This window comes from Sardina pilchardus, chromosome 1 (genome assembly GCF_963854185.1).
Source record: "Sardina pilchardus chromosome 1, fSarPil1.1, whole genome shotgun sequence".
NCBI lineage: Eukaryota > Metazoa > Chordata > Actinopteri > Clupeiformes > Clupeidae > Sardina > Sardina pilchardus.
Window position 1 is genome coordinate 34259167 of NC_084994.1, and position 25000 is coordinate 34284166.

General features: G+C 46.2%; 1 protein-coding gene across 1 annotated transcript in view; it reads right to left on the reverse strand.

Moving 5' to 3' along the window:
* sorcs3a (sortilin related VPS10 domain containing receptor 3a) overlaps positions 1–25000 on the reverse strand; it is a 239572-nt gene that overhangs the window by 99317 nt on the left and 115255 nt on the right. Inside the window, exons 3-4 of the mRNA XM_062534116.1 lie at positions 24207–24306; positions 15827–15985 (exon numbers count right to left, since the gene is read on the reverse strand). Of these exons, the coding sequence (XP_062390100.1) occupies positions 15827–15985; positions 24207–24306 (259 nt within the window). The remainder of the gene's footprint in view (positions 1–15826; positions 15986–24206; positions 24307–25000) is intronic.

The following is a 25000-nucleotide window of genomic DNA, read 5'->3' on the forward strand; positions in this document are numbered from 1 at the left end:
CTTATCAAGGAAACTGGTTCGATTCGATGTACGAGAAGTTTTGAAAGCTGACAAAAAAAAAAAAAAAGTGAGGCAAAAAGAGCTTACGCTAAGAGAGCGGCGCTAATATTACAAAGGCTTTTCTCGACTCTAATACTACAGGCGTTTTATGGCCGGAATTTGACGAGCGCGGCTAAATGTTAAAGACATTCCGAGCACTGCTGACTCCGCTGACAGGAAGCTCTCTTCCCCAGTAACCTTATTCCCGTCACCAAGGTGACACCTGCATCGGTCGAAAATTGGTAGGGAAAAAAAAACGGGTCCTGTTGCTACGTTTCGTGGAAAACGCGGGCCTCTTGGCGCGAGGCAAACCGAATTAAGGCAGGGCGTCGAAAGGAGCCCTGTCAGCTCGGCTCGCTCGTCACCATCCGTCATGCGCCGCGGCTAATCGAACTAACTCTCGGCGACCAGCAGAGACAACAACAACGCCAGCGCTAACCCACATGGGCACACACACACACACACACGAGCGAGCGTCGAGGCTATCGTTAAGAAACGTGCATATGATGAAGAGGCACTAGGTAGAGGGAGGGGCAGATTGCATTCGAACACGAACCCGCGGGGCAACGCCGAGCCCTGGCACCGGCGGTTTGACTAGCGCGGGCACCCTGTTGATGAGACAGTTACTTTCACTAGAGGGGCTGAGATTTATGATGTTCTGGGCCAGTCACCATCATTAGAGGGAATGGTTGAGGGGCCAGTGGGGGGATGTGTGAGGCAGAAGAAGGAGGAAGGATGTAGGGAGAGAGGGAGGAAAAGAGGAGGAGGTGGTTAGTCGAGGGGGGGGGCAGTGAGAGAGGGAGGAAAAGAACAGCATTGGAGGAGGTGGTTAGTCGAGGGTGGGGGTGGGGGTGCAGTGGAGAAAGAAGTGATGAAAATTACATCCAGGGTTTTTTTTCCTTCTCCTTCTCCTTACTGGCAGCACAGCACTTCTTTAAACTATAAATCTTTGATCCTTCCCTTCTTTGTGCTATGGCATTTCCTAATGGTTTGAAATCCCTGCGATTTCACACCCCAATTAGTAAATGACTTTTGTTGTCCTGAAACCACTCCTAATGTGACACGGCGGGGCGGGGCGGGAGTGTGTGTGTGTGTGTGTGGGGGGGGGGGGGGGGGGGGATGAGTGCGCCGGAGAGGTGGACCCACTCCAAACCCGGCCCAGACGAGTTTACCTCGGGGGTTCTACCGAGCAGCAGGAAACGCATTAAAAACCAAAAGGATGTGGACCCAATTACTGTGCGCTGTGTTTCGCCGAGACCTTTTTGAAATGGAAATGCTGTGAAATGTTGTCCAGGCATGTTGATAGTAACTCGATTGGCACGCCGCATATAGCCACCATGCTGCTCTACAAGCCAATAGCTTCAATGCAGCCACTCAGTACCTATCTTTGAACCATCATAATACACCACCGCGTATGTTTTGTATCATATTATTTTGTATACATCATGTTTAATGCTAGCAATATATGCTAACACTTTGCATCCTGGTGTGTACTGTATATGCATATACTGTATCTGCAAGCATCTGATTCTCACTATTCCTCATCCACTTCCCTATGTCTGTCTATCTAACCAACCCATTTCAAATGTCAATACACATCTGTTTAATGTGTTATTGGAACTATAGAGATCATTTGAATGTGTTGAGATGGGGCAGCTGTGGCCTACTGGTTAGGGCTTCAAGCTTGTAACCCTTGAGCAAGGCACCTAACCCCTTCACTGCTCCCCGAGCACCACTGTTGAGCAGGCAGCTCACTGCTCTGAGTTAGTGTGTGCTTCACCTCACTGTGTATTCGCTGCGTGCTGTGTGTTTTCACAATTCATGAATTGTGATAAAGGCAGAGACCGAATTTCCCTCACGGGATCAAAAAAGTATATATACTTATACTTACTGTATTGCTTCCCCACAACAAACAACATCTAGTCCGGTGGCTCCCGAGTCATGCTAATCGCTATCAGTTCTAATGATAAAGGCTCTGCTTCACATTCAATTGACATGCTACGTGCTATTACGGTGCAAAACAAAACACCTTATTCTGTGTCTAAACTGTATGTTTGAGACACTAGAAATACAGTACTCAGTACAGTCTACTCTACACCCCACGCACCCCAGGGCACACAATGTGGATGATTTTGGGTGAAGTGGTGATGCTTGCGCTGTTGAGGATTCTCCACTCTGATATCAAGCTTAAGGGCTGTCCAACATGATTTATTGTGCGCTGACTACCAAGCAAGTAGAAGGCTTTTTAATATTTTACATCCCATGCATGCAGTGTCAAAGTGAAGTCAAGTTGTACTTTGCAGCTTTTTTTTTCTTAGTACTAAAACACTAAAGGATAATGTTACAGTGTTTCTCCGCTGTCTATTACTTTTTATAATGTCAACAGAGCCTACACCAACACGGTGAAGGATTTTGTAAAAAAAAAGCCTGAAAGATTAATTGTGTTCTTTAACATATGAATGATTCCACAGGGGAAAAAAAATAAAATGTTTAATCAGCTTTTATTAACTTTTTGCCATAGCTAGATATTTTTAGTTTCTTTTGGATTTGATATCACAGTCCTTCCCAAGTAAAAAATGCAAAGCTAAGGTTTGTTTTCTTGCCAGTGTTGCTAGGTGATAAGATTGCTTCCACACTGACTAACGCCTCCTCAGACAGACTCAACCATCTCAAACGCTGACTCAAAAGTCACTGGTAAGATATAGGTTTCTAGTGCTCTTGTGAAGATGTTCAGGTGGTCAGAGGCTAAAGCCCACCTTACACTGACAAGATTTGGAAAAGATTTGTGAAAGATTAGTCTTTTAACAAATGCCCCTCACTCAAGCTTTACTCAAAAAGACTACTATCTTTCCCAAATCTTGTCAGTGTAAGGTAGGCTTAAAGCCTACCTTACATTGCCAGACTTTGCAAAGATTTGGAAAATCTTTTCCAAAAAGACTAGAGTCTCAGACCCTCTCACATCTAAAGACAATTCATTGAGTTTTTAGTCACAGACTAGTCACAGGCCAGTCTCAGATTAGGATTTTGCAAAGACTGTGGTCACTATTTACAAGACTGCTGCTAGATTCCTTCAAATTATTTCCATCGTGCACTAGGCTATACGTCATCATCAACAGGAACTCACATGATAGGCTACTCATATCAAAGTATTTTTTTCGTGTTTCTGCAGCATTGTTTGATAGTGTGACATCACTAACAGATGTAGAGTTGTTCCGTCACGTAGAATAGCCGACTAATAAATTATAAGAAAGGAAATAACAAATAATCATACAGCCGACAGCTGTCGCCTATTTTGCCCCTTCCGTTTTCGTGTTCGTCGACCGAGGTCACTATTGGTTTTTAATGTTCACGTCACTATTTGCATGACCCACGACTGAAAAGACTTACGATAATATCAAACATGTTTGATATTGTCGTAACGGCAAAACTAGAAAAAGACCGACTCCGACGGACTTAAAACCGCTAAGATTGGCACCTTACACTAAACGATTTAGATGACAGGAGCGCGCCGGGATTCTAGTACAACTGGCAAGATTTCCGCCCGATTTTGGAAAAGTAGTCGGCGACTGTTAAAACAGACCAAAATCGTGCAATGTAAGCCAGCCTTAAGTTGTGCACCACACTACAACAAAACACAACTTCTTGTCACCTGCAATCCTTTCCAATGGGTCTGCTTCACTGAAAAAAAAAAAAAAAAAAAAAACTGCTGACCAAAAACCGTAATTGACACGTAGGTAACTAAACTCGAACAGGGACTCAGGCGTCTTTGTCTGCCAGGATGGCTTTCTGCAGCTAAGGCAATCCCGTCTGTCCCACAGAGATTAAAGAGAAACCAATACTCCTTGTCTGCAACTTCAAACACAGATAAATACACATCGACTCCTCCCTTTGCCCACTCTTCTCTCTGACCCTTGCTGTTATGTGCAATCACCTCCTTGCCTTCCCCTGCATGTGTGTGTGTGTGTGTGTGTGTGAGTGTGAGTGTGTTTCTGTCGTACTTCAGGCCAGAGAGAGAAGTCAAATTACTGGCACATGTATCGAGTGATCCCCACCCACCCACCCTTCCACCGTACCCCACCACCGTACCCCACCCTTGTACCTGGAAAACCTGTCAAAAAATTCCTCATTTCTCCACAACCCCCGAAGACACACCGGGTGGACACGGAGTGACATGCAGCCGATCCCGGCTTTGAAAAAGTAAATGTCAGCCTTGTCTTCACGAGCAGGAACAGACAGTCACGTACAGAAAGCAAAAGAGAGAGTGGGAGAGAGAGAGAAACGTAAAACAGAAAGAATGACATAAAGGAGGAACAAATTGGAATGTGTCAGGTCGTCGTCAGCGCAGGCTTAGCACACGGACGTAAGCAAAAAGTTCAAATGGGTTTTGTTTACTCTGTCACATTTCAAATGGTGAGACAGAATAATCTCCGGGAGGAGGGAGAGTGTGTGTGTGTGTGTGTGTGTGTGTGTGTGTGTGTGTGTGGGGGGGGGGGGGGGGGTCATTGAAAATATTTGAATGAAATGACAATAGGTGCAGGACTACAAAGAGGTATAGACAGACAAAATTTAGGGATAGACAAAATATGTTTTGCTCTGATTTATCCTATAAACTGGATGACCACTGACATGGTAGACACAATATGAGGAATGGATGGGGCAGACTTGTTTATAAATAATACGATATCATCAGCATACAAAGATCGAGGGGGGTGTCACTGAACAAAAAAAAGAAACGCTTATTGTCTAAAAGACTCTAGGTGTCTGTCGTTAGGACGTGTGGCTGTAGTGGTCTGGGTGACCAGACACAGGCCAAAATGTGCGGTTGCTGAGGTCAATGTGTGGCATGTTCAATAAGGTAGCATCCTGCACAAAATACTACACTATTTTATCATTTACCAATTTGACTTGATTACATCTCTCATCTAATTTATCTCTTAGGTTATGTATCCCTCTTTTAGCGGTCCATTCAGGGAGAGAGAAAAAGGAAAGGAGAGAGAGACAGAGTGAGAGAGAAAGAGGAAGGGAGAGGGAGAGAGATCTGACAGTTGTTATGTACAAGGACATAGGGTAACTGGCAGCTCCCACCTTTAAGATCTGTGGCCAAGTTTGAAAAAAAAAAATAGAGAGCATGTAAAAGGTTACTCTACAGAGGGGAAATATCACAGCCTATGGAGACAGGTCTGAATTCACAAACAGCACCACTCAACTCCGATAGAATTCAACAAAGTCACAAGGGTATATTAAAGTCAAGTCCATACCAACTCAAACGGATAGAAGAGGTGTTGACAGACATGTTGTGTGCGATTTTATTTATTTATTTTTCATTTTACCAATTGAATGAATAATGATACAAACAAAGCATTGTGTCAACAGAAAAGAAAAAGAAAATCTTCTTTTTGTCTTTCTATCTTTTATGAATGCTCTTTTGTGTGTGTGTGTGTGTGTGTGTGATACCCTCACACTAAACACTTAGCTGTAAGCTTGCTCCATCTGCTGTTTTGTCAACAGAAACAACATATAGCGACTGTTGCACGGTGTCCAAAAAAAGCTCCCGTCTCCTCCATCTGCTTTAATGCGTGGCCAGTCCTCTCAGGCTGGCTCATAACTCTTCCCTCTGATTCACTCACTCTGTTCCCTCATGGTATTTCATCCTGAACGCCGCACACAAAATCAAATCAGAAAACGACCCCCCCATACACACACACACACACACACACACACACACACACACACACACACACACACACACACACCCTTCCCCACCCACTGCGTCCAAGCTATGCGCCGGTAATTGTTCAAACACCACGGGACTCTCGTCTATCTGACACTTCCACACACACACACACACACACCCCACAACACCCCGCCCCACCCCGCCCCTTCACAAGTGCCTTTCTGTAAGACGAGGGCACCCATCATCACATCAGAGACTCTCTTGAGTGTCTGTCCCCCTGGGAACCAATAAAACGAAGCGAGTCTCGTCTTCCGTTTGCGACGGACAGCGATTGCAGACGTTTCTCTGGATATTTGCATACGGTACGTTTGCCGTTGGTTCGCGAATCAATCTGGCAGACAAGTCACGGTCAATCAGCCATGCGAGCCTGTCAAATGTTCACATGATTTGGCCCGTTCGGGTACACTAAAGGCGGTTGAACCAAACATGATGTCCCTCTCCAACAAGCTAACTATCAACCGGAGGATTTCAAATGTGTGATTTTCTGCACCACGGGGCTGTCTCTGTAGCCCAATCAGGACTGAACAACACCAGTGGCAATTTGACACATGGGGACGCCTTTTTGCTTTTGAAATAACGAGCGAGAATGCCTTCCCAAGTTTTGCATGATTGCAACCGTTGTAAGCATTGACATTCAATGTTGTAGCAGATAGAGCCGTCTGTTAAAGATTTCCATTGTTTCATTATATGGCTGCTGCAGTGATTGGCCTGAAAGATAAAAGAGACAGAGAGAGAGAGAGTGAGAGAGAGAGAGAGGGTGTGTGTGTGAGAGAGAGAGAGAGAGAGAGAAAGAGAGACAGCATGTGAGTGAGAGATAAAGAGAGTGAATGTGAGAGATAGACAAAGATAGAGACAGTGTGAGAGAGATAGAGAGACAGAGTGTGTGAGAGAGAGAGTGCGCGAGAGAGGAGAAAGAGCTCCTCGTCTCGAACGTCAATCAAAAATTCCGCAGTGAATATTTAAGAAAACATGTCCACGAGTGCCACGCGCTATACACAAGCGAGGCCAGACACACAAAAACTTCCCGAGCTGTCTAAAAAACTGACGTGTCGAAAGCCACCGTCTTTCCGTCTCCCGCTTCACTAAAAAGTCTGATTACGGGCCAATCCCCTCTTCCCGTCGTTATGACCGCACAAAAAAAAAAACGAAATAAAAAAATAAAACCTGCCATGCGGCATAAGCCCGGCATCTCGCAAATTAATAGCGAGCGCGCGGTCGAAATGAAGGGGGGGGGGGAATGGGATGCGGTCGTTTAAAACCATCTCGTCTAAGTCTCGCCCGTCGGGGAGTACTCTGCAGTGGGCCCGTCTGATGAATGGGGAGCGTTGCGTGTTGACATTTTCCATATGAGGACTCGACAGGTGTTGCCACGCGTGCAGCGCAGTCGATGAGAAGGGAGGGTGGCCCTGACAGACACATTATTGGCTTTTCATTTCGTGTGTGTGTGTGTGAGTGTGTGTGTGTGAGAGAGAGTGTCAGTGTGTGTGTGTGTGTGTGTGTGTGTACATGTGTATATATGTGTGTGTGTGTGTGTGTGTGTGTGTGTGTGTGTGCATGTGTATATATGTGTGTGTGTTTGTGTGTGTGTGTGTGTGTGCTGTGCGTTGACGTGGTGGGGAACAAAGTTATGTTAGTCACATGGGGCGTAAGATGGATGCGGCGGCAGTAAATTGGCGGGAGCTTGATCAATCAGGCCACGCAGGACGGCTCCAGAGTAACCGGCTGCTGTCACTCACGCGGAACGATTTCAGACAGGTTCTGACACGTGCGCCTCGTGGAGTAGTATGGCGCATAGTATACACACATAGAGGCTAAACAGCCACTGTAGATGAACCTCCACTAAAGCTGGATGAGTGTGTATTTCACTACAAAGGTACAGGTATGGTGGAAAAATAGTACACATGTATGCATTGTTCTTGGCAATCAATCGATTTAGATATTAGCCACGTTTACATGGACAGTTTTTTGTCATTCCGATTAAACTATTCCGATTGAACATTTTTGCGCCGTCTGTTTACATGGGCTACATTCTATTCCGATCAGACGTCTGTAAGCGCTTTAGAATCTTTGATCGGAATAGCCGTTGTTTGCTACTTTTCATTGGGAAGATATTACGGTCAATCCGAATGACCGTATACATGAGCGTTCATTCGGAATAGGAATGGACTACACCACCTCTTCTATTCCGATCACAATTCTGATCGGATCAGGATTTTCATTCCGATTGAGGTGTTTATATGACAATTTTTATTCCGATTGAGCTGTTTTTTCCGTTTCTAATCGGAATAGAAGTGTCCATGTAAACGGGGCTATTGTCTACCAGATTGTCGCTCTCTTCATCGATCTATCTATCTATCTATCTACCTATATTATGTATATTGTATATACTGTATAAAGAAAGTATATATCAATATATCCATCTATCTATCTTTGTATAATAATGATCATTTAGAGTTATTTAGAGTTTAATTAGCTGGGGTCAAATTGACCCCAAGGATAAAGAATGTCGGTAAGATTTGAGGACAACAGGGTTAAGGGAACACAAAAAAAGTGAAAAGAACAGAACAAACAGACACAAACGAATAAACATGTCCTACATGGATGACCTTGTGTACGGTTATCATCAAAGGCCCTTTTTTACGGGAACATTTAGTCCATACTCCTTTATGAAAATCACGGTCAATAGTTGATACCCCCCCCCCCCCCCCCCCTGAAGTCTGCAGCATGGTGTTTCTTGTTGCTCAATGTCTCCATGGAGATGGCAAACCTCAATCTCAGACAAGCAGCTCAAACCAAAACGGCGAAGACATTAAAAAAGCGAACAGAGGAGCAGGAAAAAGGGCTCCGTTATCTGCGGCGGCGCCTCTCTATCTATTTAACATGTCTTGACTATTTCACCCATGAATAGCTCCTGTGACCCGAGGCTCCTTTTCCACATCTGAGGCTGTCTCTGTCTCGTCAGAGCCTCCCAGTCAACTTACTCTAATTGCCAGTCAATTAAAACGATACATGAAGCAAGGTCTCTTGAGACACTATCCTGTCTCATACCATATATATATATATATATATATATATTCACACAGCATCCCAACTTTGTCATGTACAGTATATATTGAAAAAATCCTTTCAACGCTATGCTTAATTGAACATGGTGCCAATACTACCCTTTCAGGTGTTTGTTAAAATAATGAACTTGTTGCTCTGGAAAAAAATAGAGACCACTGCACATTATTTTCTGATGTCACCCTACGGTTCTTGGGTGACACTCAAACGAGTTGACGGTCGTATTCAACATTATGAGACGGCTGCAAATGTTTCTGATGTCACCCTAAGGTCATAATCAACATTAAGTGACCACTGCAAATTTGAATATGACCGTCGACTCATTTGAATGTCACTCAATAGGAGAAACAATAGGATGGCATCAGAAAAATGTGCAGTGTGTCTCTTAACCCTTCTGTTGTGTTAGGGTCAAAATTGACCCGTTTTCAAGTTTAACTGTGTAAAAAGCACACTTTCCTTTTTTGTCCTGGAATGAGGCTTCATCTAATCCTCAGACACACCTATTTAAATGCAGCAAAATCAATTTTCACAATTTTAGTAAATTCTAAAGGTCTCAAAAAAAAAAAGTTACTTCTGTGGTGTTACGGGTCCAAAATGACCCGGCAGAGAATACTGGCTGTTGTATGCATCACTTAAAGGCTATGGGTTGCTCTGAGGATCATTTATGGCCCAATGTGCACAGTTATGGCCCACACACACACACACACACACACACACACGCACGCACACACACACACACACACACACACACATACACACACACACACACACACACACATACACGCACACACACACACACACACACTGCGCACGCGCACACACACACACACACACACACACTGCGCGCGCGCACACACACACACACACTGCGCGCGCGCACACACACACACACACACACACTGCGCGCGCGCACACACACACACACACACACACTGCGCGCGCACACACACACACACACACACACAGGCCTCTTTCACATGCACAGGCACAAACAGAGACCCACAGAAACACACACATACAGGTGCACACACACACCACCCCCCACGTGAACTCAAACTTTCTCGCAGCATATTGATACATTGTTTATAAACATTGGCACATAGAGGGTTTGGGTGGGATATTATCAGTTGAATTATGTAGGAGCATCAGTCCACCCCCCACGTGAACTCAAATTTTCTCGCAGCATATTGATACATTGTTTATAAACATTGGCACATATAAAGAGGGTTTGGGTGGGATATTATCAGTTGAATGCTGTAGGAGCATCAGTCAACATGCGCAAAAGGTATACTGTTCATCAGGCGCTGGATCATATCTTTGATGATGATGGGGATCCTGAGGATAGAGGGCAAAGTGAAGCTGAGGAGGATGTGTCTGAGGAGGAGGATGACGTTCAGTATGACCCTGAACAAGACCAAACATCTGATGAGGAGGACCCAGATGTCACAGAAGATCAAAGAGAGGTTTTCATGTCAAAAAAAGGGGACATTTCATGGTTATCAAGCCCTCTTCAAACCCAATCCAGGGCACCGACAGAGAACATCATCAGAATGACTCCAGGGCCTACTAGATATGCTGTGGCACACGCCCAAGACATCAAGTCAGCGTTTGAACTGTTCTTTCCAAGACCTATTCAGAATATCCTTCTTGAGATGACCAACATGGAAGGGAGAAGAGTGTTTGGTGATAGCTGGACAGAGATGGACAAAACACAGCTCGATGCCTACATGGGACTGTTGCTTCTTGCGGGGGTATACAGATCCTGTAATGAAGCTACGGCCAGTTTATGGGATAGTGAGTCAGGACGCCCTATTTTTCGTGCCACAATGTCGCTCCAAGCCTTTCATGTATTATCAAGAGTGCTACGTTTTGACAACAGGGAGACAAGAGTTGCTCGTCGTGAGAATGATAAGCTTGCTCCCATCAGGGAGGTTTGGGACAAATGGGTGGAAAATTTACCCTTTGTGTACAATCCTGGGCCAGAGGTGACAGTGGATGAACGGCTAGTCCCTTTCAGAGGCCGGTGTCCCTTCAGGCAGTACATGCCAAACAAGCCTGGAAAATATGGTATCAAAATATGGGCGGCATGTGATGCAAGAACGGCCTATGCATGGAATATGCAAATATATACCGGAAAACCTGCCAGCGGAATGCCAGAGAAGAACCAAGGCAAGCGGGTCGTCCTGGACATGACCAAGGGCCTTCGGGGGCACAACATAACCTGTGATAATTTTTTCACTTCCTATGACCTCGCGCAAGAGCTTCTAAAGAGGAAGCTGACGATGGTGGGAACAGTCAGAAAGAACAAACCTGAGCTTCCCCTAGCTCTTCTAGGAACAAAAGACAGGGCTCCTCTCTCATCAAAGTTCGCATTCACAGAAAGTTCCACAATTGTCTCCTACTGTCCCAAAAAAAACAAAAATGTACTACTGATGTCCACTCTCCACAGGGATGCTGGTGTGAGCAGTAGGGAGGACAAGAAGCCAGACATAATTCTGGACTACAATAAGAACAAAGGCGGCGTTGACAACCTGGACAAGGTCACAGGCACGTACACATGCAAGCGGGGGACAAAAAGGTGGCCTATGGTTGTGTTTTACAACATACTGGATGTGTCTGCATACAACGCATTTGTGGTGTGGACTGAAATAGATCCAGGATGGAATGGAGAAAAATCTTTCAAGAGGAGGCTTTTTCTGCAGGAGTTGGGCAAGTCTCTGGTGTCTCCCTTCATCGCAAGACGAGAGCGGCTGCCCCGAACCGAAGCGTCTGTTCGTTTGGTGAGAGAGCTTCAGCCAACACCCACACCATCATCCTCTGATGAGAACCAGGGAGGAGATTCCAGGGGGAAGAGAAAGAGGTGCCAGTCCTGCCCCGCCAACAAGGACAGGAAATCCAACACAACTTGCCACACATGCAAGAAATTCATTTGCAAGGAGCACACAGTAGCCATCAAATACTGTGATTCATGCATTTGAACACACACACACACACACACACACACACACACACACACGCACACACACATGCACAGACACACACACACACACACATACACACACACACACACACACACACACACACACACACACACACACACACACACACACACACACACAGTTCAAATTATGGTTTATGTCAACACATTGTTTCCTGTGTTTAGATTATGGATAATTCAGAACGCATACCTGCACTAACACCATATTATTTTCAATGTTCAGCTTATGGTTAAATTGTTTGGTTAGTTGGTATGGTTAAATAAAAGTTGGTTTTATGGAAAAAAATTTACTTGTTGTCTTTATCCTACCATTTATCTATGCGGGTCCGTTTTGACCCGAAACACCAAAGATGTCACTATTGTTAATAATTTTAAATAAAAAAATAAAAAATAAAAAATTGTTTTGGTAGGTGTACTCTAATATTAGTTTATAACACATTTACAGTTTATTGTTACTCATTCTATAAAAAATATATATATATTTAGTGAATTTAAACAGTTTTTGCAATCAAAAACGAGTAGTATATTTTAAAATACTGTGTCTGTGGAGCCAACTAAAAACAATTCACAATTCATTCCATTTATATGAATACATACTAAGCCAGCAATTAGCTGAAAAACAACATTTGAAGAAAACTGGTGATTTTAGGCATTTTCAAGCATTTTAAAATCATGGGTCCAAATGGACCCGCTAACACCACAGGTGTAAACAGCTTTCTAACACAATACAAGGGTTAATCAGTTTCACATCTACAGTACACACACACACACACACACACCCACACACACACACCCCCCCACACACACACACACACACACACACACACACACACACTTGGTTTTTCTGTCTTATCTTCTATTTCTGTCTTATCTCCATTTCCTTGACAACTGTCCGAGCTATTACTACCCAGCTGCTGCACCCTCCCGTTGGCGTGGCTGCTGCTGCCATGGTCTTGCTGTAACGTAGCATTGCAATCGGGGTCCGAGAGCTACAGCTCGGGCGGGCGGGGTCGGTGAAGCAAATGAGTGATGACACCTCGCTGCTGCCGAGCGTCCACAAACACGGCACAAGGCTGGGCCGGGGTGACGCGAGGTCACCCCCGTGTGATTCATCGCTCGAAATAACGGCGGATTCCTCCAGACACGCTCTGACCTGGATAGGGTAGGGTAGGGTAGGGCCGGGCCGCTCGGAGCGGAGAAAAGGAGTAGAATGAGGGAGAGAGAGAGAGAGAGAGAGAGAGAGAGAGAGAGACAGGCAGGGAGCAGACAAATGAGGAACCTGGGGAGGGTGAGCCTTTTGTGGTGGTGTCGAAGGGGCATATAAAAGCGGCATAGACACACCCCACGCCAGTGAGTGCTGTGTATACTTGTTGAACATGTTTTGTTATCATTTTAGGGAGCTAATATTTGTTTGTTTGTTTGTTCTAACTTCCTCCTGTCAGAGGATTGTTCTCCAAAGCCATTATTACAGTGAGCTAATGCTCTTTTTGTTTGTTTGACTTTGGGGTGATATAGCTCTTTTGAGCTGACGGCTGTGAATTTACTTGGTTTTGAAATAATGTCACAGAATTACACGGGGTGCAATTAAAACTCGTTTTTCGGTTGTTTTAGGATTTTTCAGGAGGAACTCAGGGGGGGGCGAAATCTGCCCACTCCGCTAGACTAAAGATCATACCAGCACCTAGATGGCAAGTCACGACTTACCTCACAGCGTTGCTCAGCAACCAAATTTGTTCAAAATGCACAGAGAGACAGAGAGAGAGAGAGAGGGAAAGAGAGAGGGAAAGAGAGAGTACAGGCAGACATAGGGAAATAAAGAGCATACATTTATCATAACTGTGCTTTGTCTGACTCAATTTCGGTTCGCCCGCACTTTCCATAACTTTAATGTCCTCCCCATCGCATTCCGTATCGTCGACTCTCCCTCGTTTATAAGTCTACAGCATAATGACTGCAATTCTGAAATACTATAATATTAAAATATTTTTTTAAAAAAGGGAATATTATAGGAAGAGTCTCCGTGCTCTTCGTAAGGAGAGGTCCTATTCCCGGCGGATCTTTAACCAGACGGTGAAATCCTCCAGGGCAGAGTCGACAGAGCCACCGGCCACAAAGCTCGCCTCAGCGCCGGCTTAGGTCCTATAATGGATTGTCGGGCAGCTTGTTGTCAGGGGAGACTCCCCACGGAGGCCTTACAAGTGACTCTCTCTTTCTCCACACACACACACACACACACACACACTTCCACATGACAGTATCAGCTCGGTCTCCTAGGTGGTTTCTTCTCGGTGCCGGGAGCAAGGATAGTGGGGAGGTGCCGGTGGCAGGGAGGTTGGAAAGGGTATCAAAAGCTCCTGTGAAGCATCCCTGACAAGAGGTCACACACACACACACACACACACACACACACACACACACACACACACACACACACACACACACACAGACACTCTCTCTGTTTCTCTCTCTCTCACACACACACACACACACAGACACGCTCATTCTCACTCACACAAACACACACACACACACACACACACCACCAGTCGTCTGTCCATCCATCTCTGTGACAGGCAGAGGGTTGGGGGGGGGGGGAGGGACCGTCACTTTGCCAGGTGGGGTGTGACCAGCGTGCAGAAACTGCACCCGCTGCCCACCGCCAAACGCCAACCGCCGCCGCTCTTGGATGCCCTCCAGCCGCTAGGGGGCAAAGGTCGTACGTGGGGGGAGGGGCGGGCACTAGAGGGGAGAGGGGGCATAAGGGATGCGCTAAAGGTCGGCCCCAGCTGTCACTCAAACGCACAAAGCCAAGCGGCTGAAGTCACAAGTGCATGATGCAACTCCATGACAGGCCTGATATGGACAGACAAGGACTTCAAGGGGCAAGCGTGTGGATTTTCTTTAAAGGGACTTGATACGAAGAAAAGGGGCTCGACGTGCCTTTCTTGTTGGCTTATGTTAACTTAATGCCGCAATGCTACTGCTTAGCGATTCAGTCTTTAGTGCCGGGGAACTTTTTGTACTTGAAGTGACCCACGGAAATTGGCTGGTGTTGTTTAAATGTTCAGTGAACATGAGAGCGAATGTTCTTCAACCTCAGAAAAGGAATCAATCACCTGTGAGGAGCTTGCTTCTTTTTTTCCCTCCTGAGACGTCTTTTCAAGTCTACATTCAACAGAACATTGTCGTTGGAGTCCAAGTGCCATTCAACCGAGCACTGGCATATTAAGTTATGACATGATACGGTATACATCACATTGTGTTCTGTTTTTCTTCTTCTTTTAGACATTTTTAGAAAAGAAAATGCATTTAACAAAAGTTTACTGCTCCAAAAAAAAAAAAAAAACTGTGTTGTACACCTCATTATACCAAACAAAGTTCCATCCACTGGGGCTCCACTCAGAGACACTCGATGGTCTTTACATTCCGTGCCAGGAGAAGACCTTTGAGGAGGCGAGTGTGTGTGTGTGTGTGTGTGTGTGTGTGTGTGGGTGTGTGTGTGTAAGTGAGTAAGCAAGTAAGTCTGTGAGTGTGTGAGTTGAGTAAGAGGTCTTAATTGAAAGGAGGCTAATCTGTGTGTGTGGCGGTGGTGCCACGAGGGTGGTCTCTCACCTTCTGCTCGTGGCTGTAGGCCAAGGCCCAGTCCTCCTGCGAGGTGTGTGTGTGTGTGTGTGTGTGTCTGTGTGTGTCTGTGTGTGTGTGTGTGTGTGTGTGAGTGTAAAAGTAAGTAAGCAGATAAGTGAGTGAGTGTGTGAGTAAGAGGTCTTAATTGAAAGGAGGCTAATCTATGTGTCCGGCACCGGTACTACATCCATCTATTCATCCATCCATCCATCCATCTATTCATCTATTCATCCATCTATTCATCCATCTATTCATTCATCCATCCATCCATCTATTCATCCATCTATTCATCCATCTATTCATTCATCCATCCATCCATCAATTCATCCATCTATTCATTCATTCCAGGGGGGGGGGGGGTCTCTCACCTTCTGCTCGTGGCTGTAGGCCAAGGCCCAGTCCTCCTGCGCGGGGTGGAAGAGCAGGCTCAGGAGGTAGAAGCTCAAGCGGTACTTCTGGTAGCTGGCCCCCTCGTCCGCGCTGATGAGCACGCTGCTCTCAAACTCCGGATCGGTCAACACCATTATCTAGAATACCCACGGAGATGAGAGAGGGAGAGAGAGAGAGAGAGAGGGGGAGAGGAAGAGAGAGAGGGAGAGGGAGAGAGAGAGGGAGGGAGAGAGGGATGGAGAGGGAGGGAGAGAGGGAGAGAGTGGGAGAGGGAGAGAGAGAGAGGGGGAGAGAGAAAGAAGAAGGGATCAGAATAAGAGGTCATTGAAGTGCTTGAGAGAAATAACAAAGCGCTTTAGAAAACAGAGGGGGGAAGCAAATCAGGTTTGGCTTTTTTTTTTTTTTTTCATTCCAACCATTAGCCTCCAAACACATCCGCAAAAAAAAGTCTGCTATTGTTTCCATGGTTTTAGGGGGGAGGCTTGTGCAACGAGTTCACGCAGAGCTCGGTGTCTGTCCCCCGCAACAACATCACCTTTTCAGGATAACACTCTCGCTTTTTTAATGAGATGAGCCAAGGGCGCTCTCTTTCCAAAAAACACTGTGAAATTTCCTCGCTGAACCACGGGGGGTGTGGGGGTTCAGAACTTAGCCTAACACAGAAGGACTGTGGAATTCAGTCTGTTTTTTAAGTAGATTTTGTCTTTATTTAGGGGATAAGAGAGTGGAGAGGCTGACAGGAAGTGAGTGGGAGAGAGAGAGAGAGAGAGAGAGAGAGAGAGAGAGAGAGAGAGAGAGAGAGAGAGAGAGAGAGAGAGAGAGAGAGAGAGAGAGTCAGAGAGAGAGGTGGTGGTGGCAATCACCACCACCACCACCACCACAACCACAGCCACAACCACCAACAGCCACCACCACCACAACAACCACCAACAGCCACCACCACCACCACAACAATCACCAACAGCCACCACCACCAAAACAATCCCTACTGTCACAATCTCCCCTCCCTTCACTCCCTCCTGATGCTGCTGAACACCTGTAAGCTCAGTAGAGCCCCCCTACCCCCCCCCCCCCCCCCCCCTCCCCTACCCCCCTCTTTAGCAGGAAGCACAGCGCAGGTAATTGTGATCAAATTTGAGGGCTAAACTCGAGGTCCGTCTCCCAGATGGCGAAGGGCAGAAGCAAAGCAGATGGGTCTCTCGTGTGAAATGGAAGGCCACTCCAATTCGCTCAGAGTGTCCTCTGGAATTGAGAAGTGGGGGGGGGAGGGGGGGCGTTGTCGATAGTCTCATCACAAGGGTTTCCACAACGTGTATAGCGCTAACTAATCGCATCCTCCGTGGCACAGACGACGAGTCTTTGCATTTAAAACGCGACATTAAAAAGTCAGATCCTGGCGGATTACATCCGCAAATGCGCTATGAGGAGCGTGTTATTGGAAACAGCTGGCTTTACAAGCCCGTGTAAAAAGAGGAGAGCTGATGGCAATGAAGAGAGAGAGAGAGAGAGATACAGAGAGAGAGGAAGAAAGAGAGATAAAAAGAGAGTGAGATACAGAGAGAGAGAAAGGTAGAGTGAGAGAAAATAAATGGCATCCATACAGCAGTGTTTATTTGGCAGCTTTAAACCCGATAGAGACAGAACTGATTTTCATGTCTGCTGCCTGATGTTTATGTATGTCATCATGTGATATTTCGTCTCATGTAAACACAGCAAGTGACATTTTCATTGAGGTTCATTACTTTCATGGTACTGCATTTCTGTTTTTCCCCCTTCATCCATCCATCCAATCACTCATTCATTCAATCACTCATTCATTCATTCATCTGTTCATGCATCCATCCATCTATTCATCCATCCATCCATCTATTCATCCATCTATTCATCCATCTGTTCATCCATTCATCCATCTATCCATCCATCTATTCACTCATTCATTCATTCATTCATCTATTCCTTTGTTTGTTAATTCATTTGTCCACCTATTAATTAATATTGTCATCCATCCATCCATCTATTTATTCATCTGTTCATCCATTCGTCCATCCATTCTTCTGTTCGTCCATTCATTCATCCATCCATTCATCTGTTCATTCATTCATCCATCCATCTATTCATTCATTCATTCATCCATTCTTCTGTTTGTTCATTCAGCCACCTATTAATTAATATATTCATTCATTCATCAATCCATCTACTCATTCATTTATCCATCCATCTATTCATTCATTCATTCATGCATTCATTCATTCATTCAATGCATACCATCAGCCTTATACTGTTCAAAAGTGACCAATGCAGTACGGCTGCCTGCCTCTCAAAACCGCCCCCACCAGCACCACCACCTTCTTCCGCTAACTATTCCTATTATATGCACTTCATCTGCTTCTGTGGGAAGAGAGAATACGCGTCCTCGCGGCCATCTCATCTCTAATCTGCCACAGGCTGCAAGAGACACCTGGCTTTAATAATAATCAAACGACAGGGACCCATCGTCTGGAGGAGTGGGCGTCGCAGTCGGGTGGCGGGGTTTTTCGCTCGCCCGTTCGTTCGCAGACGAGTCGGTGACGGTGGCGAGCGCTGGCGAGAGAGAGAGTTTGTTGCCGTGGGCGCCCAAGCCCACACCGCACCGCGCCGCGCCAGTCTTTTCTCCCCTCAACCGGATTTGAATTGGAAAAACAGCAGCGCATTTGTCACTGACAGAAATACCACCCCTTCCCTCCACAGCTCTAACTGCGAATCCTCCCTGGTGGTGATTTAGATAAATTGTTTTTCATTAGGAGCCAATAAACAGGCTCTAGATTCCTCGCCAAGCTCCTTTCCCCTCCTCCCTCTCCCCTGCTCTCTCTCTCTCTCTCTCTCTCTCTCTCTCTCTCTCTCTCTCTCTCTCTCTCTCCGAACTCTTCTGTTTCATTTCATTTTCTTTTGGCCAAGGTTCTCTGGTTTTTGCCATTTATTACCGGCGTAAAGTGGACGGCTGAGGTCTCTCTACGCGAGTGTGCCTTCTTATGGGGTGTGTGTGTGTGGGGGGGGGGGGGGCTTGTCGTTGGTAATTTATAGTTTTAAAGGTGTAATCACTTTCCATTACCGCACATTACACGACAACATTCATTTAGAGACAGAAAATTACACTTCACCTGCCGACTAGGTCATTCTCTCTCTCCCGCGCGTCCAGGTCTGTCCTGGTACACACCTGTGTCCACAGAGACATCTGTTTTTCGAGCTCTAATACAGATTCGGGCCAGAGGTCCTTCACACTAGGTGTCTGTGGGCTTTCTCTCGTTGTTATGACATTGAGACGATGAGGTCATTTTCGTTCCTCTCTCCTCTCTCCTGTCCTGTTCCCCTTTCATTGTCTCGCCGGCCTTCGCCGCAGAGAGACCATTTTCTTGCACAAACACAATGACTGTTTCTTCACCGAAAAGGTGAAAGGTGCACAACATTCCCTCTGTCTCGCAGCCACATCAATTCCCCGGGTTTGATTCCAGAGACGAGAGATTTGAAGCACGGCACTATCAACACCTGCTGTAGGAGCAAGAACTTGTCAAGGGGCACAACATCATATTTTTTTGTTTTTCTTTCCTTCAACATAGGTTCTCACTACACCTGCGGTATAGGACTGAGTTCTGTCCAAAGTACTCAACTTTAAAATGCTCACTGATCCAATCGCGGGGCCTGTGCCGAGTCGTGGTACATGACATATTTTTTAAAAGTCTCCATGCCCGCACTTGAGCTAACACTCTGCACTGGAATAGAGGACCACTGGGGAGCCACGAGCCAATTTTTAGCAAACGCTACCATGAATGATTTAAAGTGGGGCAGGCTCTGAAGTATAGGCTAACCCACATCGTTTTGGTCTGTGTCGGAGAAAGAAAAAGTAAAAAAAAAAAAAATAATAATAATACTTGTTCCCCACCTGCCGCCCAGAAAATTACATTTATGTTTTCGGAGAGCAAAGCAGAGCTATCGGGGAAAGGAGACGCTTGTTTACAATAGAAACAGCACAGCCAGTCAGCGCACAGCATCACACAATGAAGCCCCCTCAACAGTTGGCTTTGTTGTTGTTGTGCGCGTTGTGAATGCCTCTCCACCTGAGATAACAGCTTGGCTGTCTGAATGCATGAACAGGTCATCTTCAAATCCACCGAGATGTCATTATGTTTTTTTGCTAACACTGAGAGGTGGAACATAATGCTGCCCTTTCTGTCGGTCTATATATCATCTACTGTAATGATCTTTTAAATATGTACGGTACATATGCATTGATGCTGAACAACAACATACATTTTTTTTTATTCACTCCCATTTCCCATGAATTAAAAGATGTGATGTTTTGTACACCAAAAAAAGCCTTTCTGTTTGTCTGTATCATCTCACACATCTAATGGTCTTTTAAGTATGTACGGTACATGTGCATTGATGCTGAACAACAACATAATTTTTTTTTTAATTCACTTCCATTTCTCATTAATTAAAAGATGTGATTTGTTCTGTACACAAAAAAAAGGCATATTATTACCTCCGCCAAGGAGGTTATGTTTTAATCTGGGTTTGTTTGTTTGTTTGTTTGTTTGTTTGTTTGTTAGCAAGATAACTCAAAAACTTGAGGACGGATTTCGATGAAATTTTCAGGAGAGGTCTGAAATGACCCAAGGAAGAAACAATTCAATTTTGGGAGTAATACGGATCCTCGTCTGTGCCCAGGAGGCACTTGGCAGAGGTCTGCGCTCTCAGAGAGCTTTTCTAATGTTGTTCACAAATTGTTCAGATCTGTGTTAGCAAGCGTTTCACTTTCACCAGGTGACGTATCAAAAGATTTCGATGAAAAAGCAAGATTACGGCACCCATTTCCCTTGAACTGAAATAAATAAAAAATAGAAAAGCCCCCTCTGAAATGTGCAGCTTGGTGAATGCCACTGAATGCCACAGAGTTCACAAGTTTTAAGAGACTGTGCAATTGCCATGTTGACTGAATATCTGATTGAATACCCACCAGACCAGAGTGGTTGTCTGTGAACTGAAATGCCCACTGCTATCAATCGATCATTTTGATCGATCAATTTGTAAACAAATAAGCCTCTTGTACGCATAGAATACATCTTATTTCATCATGTATATTTCTGTTCAGTATACATACACATATACTATACATACATGCATCTATCATGACTGACCACTGACATCATCAGTGACCTTTAACTAAATATCCTCTCTTCTCTGCCTAACCCTTTAGAGATGGAGAGAGAGAGATAGAGAGAGATTGAGAGAGAGAGAGAGAGAGAAAGAGAGAGAGCGTGCAAGTGAGGCCAAGAAGACAAATTGGCAAGTAATTAAGTTTTCCTCTAGCGTTGCGCCCGTGACACTCGTAAACAAATGTGTCCTCTCCCAACAGACGGCAGTGAGTGGATGCTTAGGGAGAAATCGATCTGAGGTGGGCGTCGGAGAGGAGAACGGAGCCCGAGGGCGTCGAGTGTGTGTGTGTGTGTGTGTGTGTGTGTGACTGAGTGGATGCTGGGTGCAGGTGGGGTTGAGGGATAACCTCTGGGTCCTTATCAGCATCAGGAGCACGGTGTGTGTGTGTGTGTGTGTGTGTGTGGGGGGGGGGGGGGGGTGTTAATGGTATGTGGGGTAGTTAGGGAGCATTAATCTGTATTCAGCATACAGGAGGAGGGGGAAGAGGCAGGAGGGGGGGAGGTTTTCTGTGAGAATTTGTGAGAACCACCCTAAACACCACCACCCTAAACACCACCACCACCATCACCACCCTCCTCCCCTCCATCCCCCTGGTGAAGCTATCAAGCATGGCGTAAACAATAGGAGGGCGACGGCTCCTCCAGCAAATTAATCATGTCAGTCTGGATCAATTGCAGCCTATCAGTAGCCATGCGCTGCGGACGAGATACAAATAGCCTCCCTCCTTCCCTCTCCCCCTCCCTCCCTCCTTCCCTCCTATCCTCCCCTTCCCCACTCGCTCCTTCCCTCTCTCCCTCCCTCACTCGCTCCTTCCCTCTCTCCCTCCCTCCCTCCCTCCTTCCTTCCCTCCTATCCTCCCTCACTCGTTCCTTCCCTCCTTCCCTCCCTCCCTCCCTCCCTATCTCAGCCGTTTGCTGGTGCAGAGAAGTCCTGCATTCACGTGCGAGAGCGCCAGTGAAGGACTGTGGGATTTGTTGGCGGGCGGGCGGGCGCTCGGCGATATTGGGATTCGCGTCAGGCGTCTCGTTAGGAATGCCAGGAGAGAAATGTCACAACGATCATTCAAACCTGAGGCTGCCGCTGAGCTAAAGGTTAGACGCAGCCCCCCCCGCCCCCCCCCCCTTTCCCCTCCCCACCCCCCCCTCCTGGTCAAAGAGGTGCCTCTGCAAACACAAACCCATCTATCTTCATCCATCTCCTGATGTTTGTGCCTCAAGATACGCACACACACACACACAGACACACACACACACGCACACACACACACACGCACACACACACACACACACAAGCACACATACACACACACACACACACACACATGCACACATGCACACACGCACATACTGTATCCTGAAGCATTGATTAAGCCAATTTTCGTCTTCAATATGCCACTCCTTACTTTTGGCCAATGACATGCATTTGGGGATGATTCACCATAATGTTGAGTGGAGGGAAAGAGGGAGGGAGGGAGAGAGGAAGGGAGAGAGGGAGAGAGGGAGGGAAGGAAGTAGGAGGGTCGTGTAAGAGGCACCAAAACTGGCTATCAAGATGGAGACCAGCACATATATAACAAAAAAAAAAAAAAAACAGGGGGAGGATAACATAAAAAACCTCCGCACAACACAACTCATCCCTCTGTTACGAAAGCGAATTGCACTAACGAGATAGCGTTAAAGGCTACCGAGGTCAAGCGTTGTTGAGGTCCGCCGGCTGGAAAAAAAGTGCTGGCATGGCACGACCTTAGAACTGCGCGGCGAGGCCTGGACAAACACAACAAAGTGGCACGACGCCGTTGATGGATGATAACAAAGAGCCCGGGTGCCATTCGCACTCAAAAAAAAACGAGAGAGCCCACAAAATCCCTCTTCGAGGCAGGAGGGAGACTGATTTACAAGGGGAGCGAGTTCACCGAGAGAGTGCTTTTAAATGAGCTCCGCTTTTACTTCACAGAGAAGCAGTGGTTGGGTGAAGCTGCCCCTGGACCTGACTTCACCTTTAAAAAAGGGTGATATAAAAGTCTCGAAACAAGATAAGACACCTTTCAAAATCCGAGAGCGTTTCGGCATGGGCCGAGCCATTATATCATCGTCCGCCTGCGCTCGAAAAAAAATCTGTAACGTGAAACTAAGATAAACAACGAAACGCAAAAAAAAGTTTCCTCGAGATGAATTTCAATGCATGCCATCTACAGTGCAGCGACAGGGTCTTTTGTTGCGTTTTTTTCAGCGCGACGGCCCCCGAAGACACGCCGAGAGAGATCGGCACAGGCGCTCCTTGTTTCAAAATGAGCTGGAGATCAACGCTCAAAGAAACGATGACACGGCAAAAAAACGAGTGAGTAAAAAAGAACAAAAAAAAAAAAGAGTACTCCTCTTTTGTGCGTGATCCTCAGCAACCTAACGACACAAAAGGGCTCGAAACAACCCTCCTGATAGATAGGGAGTGCGTTGGCTTTTTTTCTTTTTGTTCTGCCGAGGCTCCGGCGTTTTGCAGACAGTAGTGGCACCAGAGGCCTGGGGCTATTGTGGGAACCGGGGAGAGCGAAGGAGGCAAAGAGGCATTATCTGCCCCCGAAATGTCGGGCTCGCTGCCAGGGCCGCCGAGCTTCTGTCTCCGGCCCGGTCTCATTAACCTCCTGGAGGCACCGCGGCGGATTACAAAACACCTTTGAACGCCGGGGAGACAAAAGGGTTTCATTTCGCCGTCAACTCTTGCCCGAGAGAATAAGCCCACCTACTACTAACCTCGGAGTGCAATTCATCTGAGAACCGTTTTTTTTTTTATCCCCTCTCTCTCTCTCTCTCTCTCTCTCTCTCTCTCTCTCTCTCTCTCTCTCTCTCTCTCTCTCTCTCTCTCTCTCTCTCTCTCTCTCTCTCTCTCTCTCTCTCTCTCTCTCTCATCTCGAAAGGGTTAGGCAGAGAGGAGAGGGTATTTAGCTGAAGGTCACTGATGATGTCAGTGGTCAGTCATGATATATGCTGCATACAGTATATGTATATGTGTATACTGAACAGAAATATACAGAAATCTCTCTCTCTCTCTCTCTCTCTCTCTCTCTCTCTCTCTTTCTCTCTCTCTCGCTTGCTCTTGCTCTTTTTAGCTTCTTCTTTTCATCTTCTGACAAGGACAGGTGTGCAAAGCAACAATGCGGTGGAGTCTCACCTTCCTCTTGTTGGTCGGGCACACGTACAGGTAGCTGAGGACAGTCTTCACTCCGACTTTGTCGTTGAGTTTCTCGTAAGTCGTCCCGTAATCCGTCGACCTGTAAAACAAGAAAAGCACATAAAAGACGCCGTTAAAAAATTAAATCGCGCTCCGCACAGACTCGCAGCAGTCTCTGTTTGAATCCGTTTCCGTGTCGCCACTGGATGACATTTTTTTTGCCCTTTTTTTTTTAAAAAAAAAAACTTTCTTCAGAAAAAGAAAGATGGCTGCCCTTGACAGAGACATTGGTACTTTTCCTGCTTGCCTGCTCCAAGACAGAATGACCCGTGTCAGAAATCAATCTCAGAGGCTTTGGTGGTTGAAGCCCTTAGCTTTGCACACTGCTAAGAGATGGACAGCAGGCACACACTTGGCATCAGCATGGGTATTGAGGGGGTGAGGGGGTGGGGGGGGGGGGGGGGTGGCGAACATATGCCAACATCGCTGGGGTGCCACGTCGGCTTAACGCGGTATGCCAGCGTGCCATCGTGACAGGTCCTAGGGGGCATAAACAAACGCTGATGGATCCTGATTGTCCGCTGATTGGCTTTTAATGGCTGGCGATATTTACAGTGTGCTTATGAGTGAACGCATTCTGCCAAGCAAACATAAACAAGCTTTGGCTTTGTCAAGGCACGGCGAGAGGAGAGGAGAGGATGTGTTTTTTCGGGGGAGCAATTTGAGGGAGAAGTATATAGTACTCGTTTCCATGAGGAACATTCGCTATTCGCTTCGACTCACAGCGTCTGGGA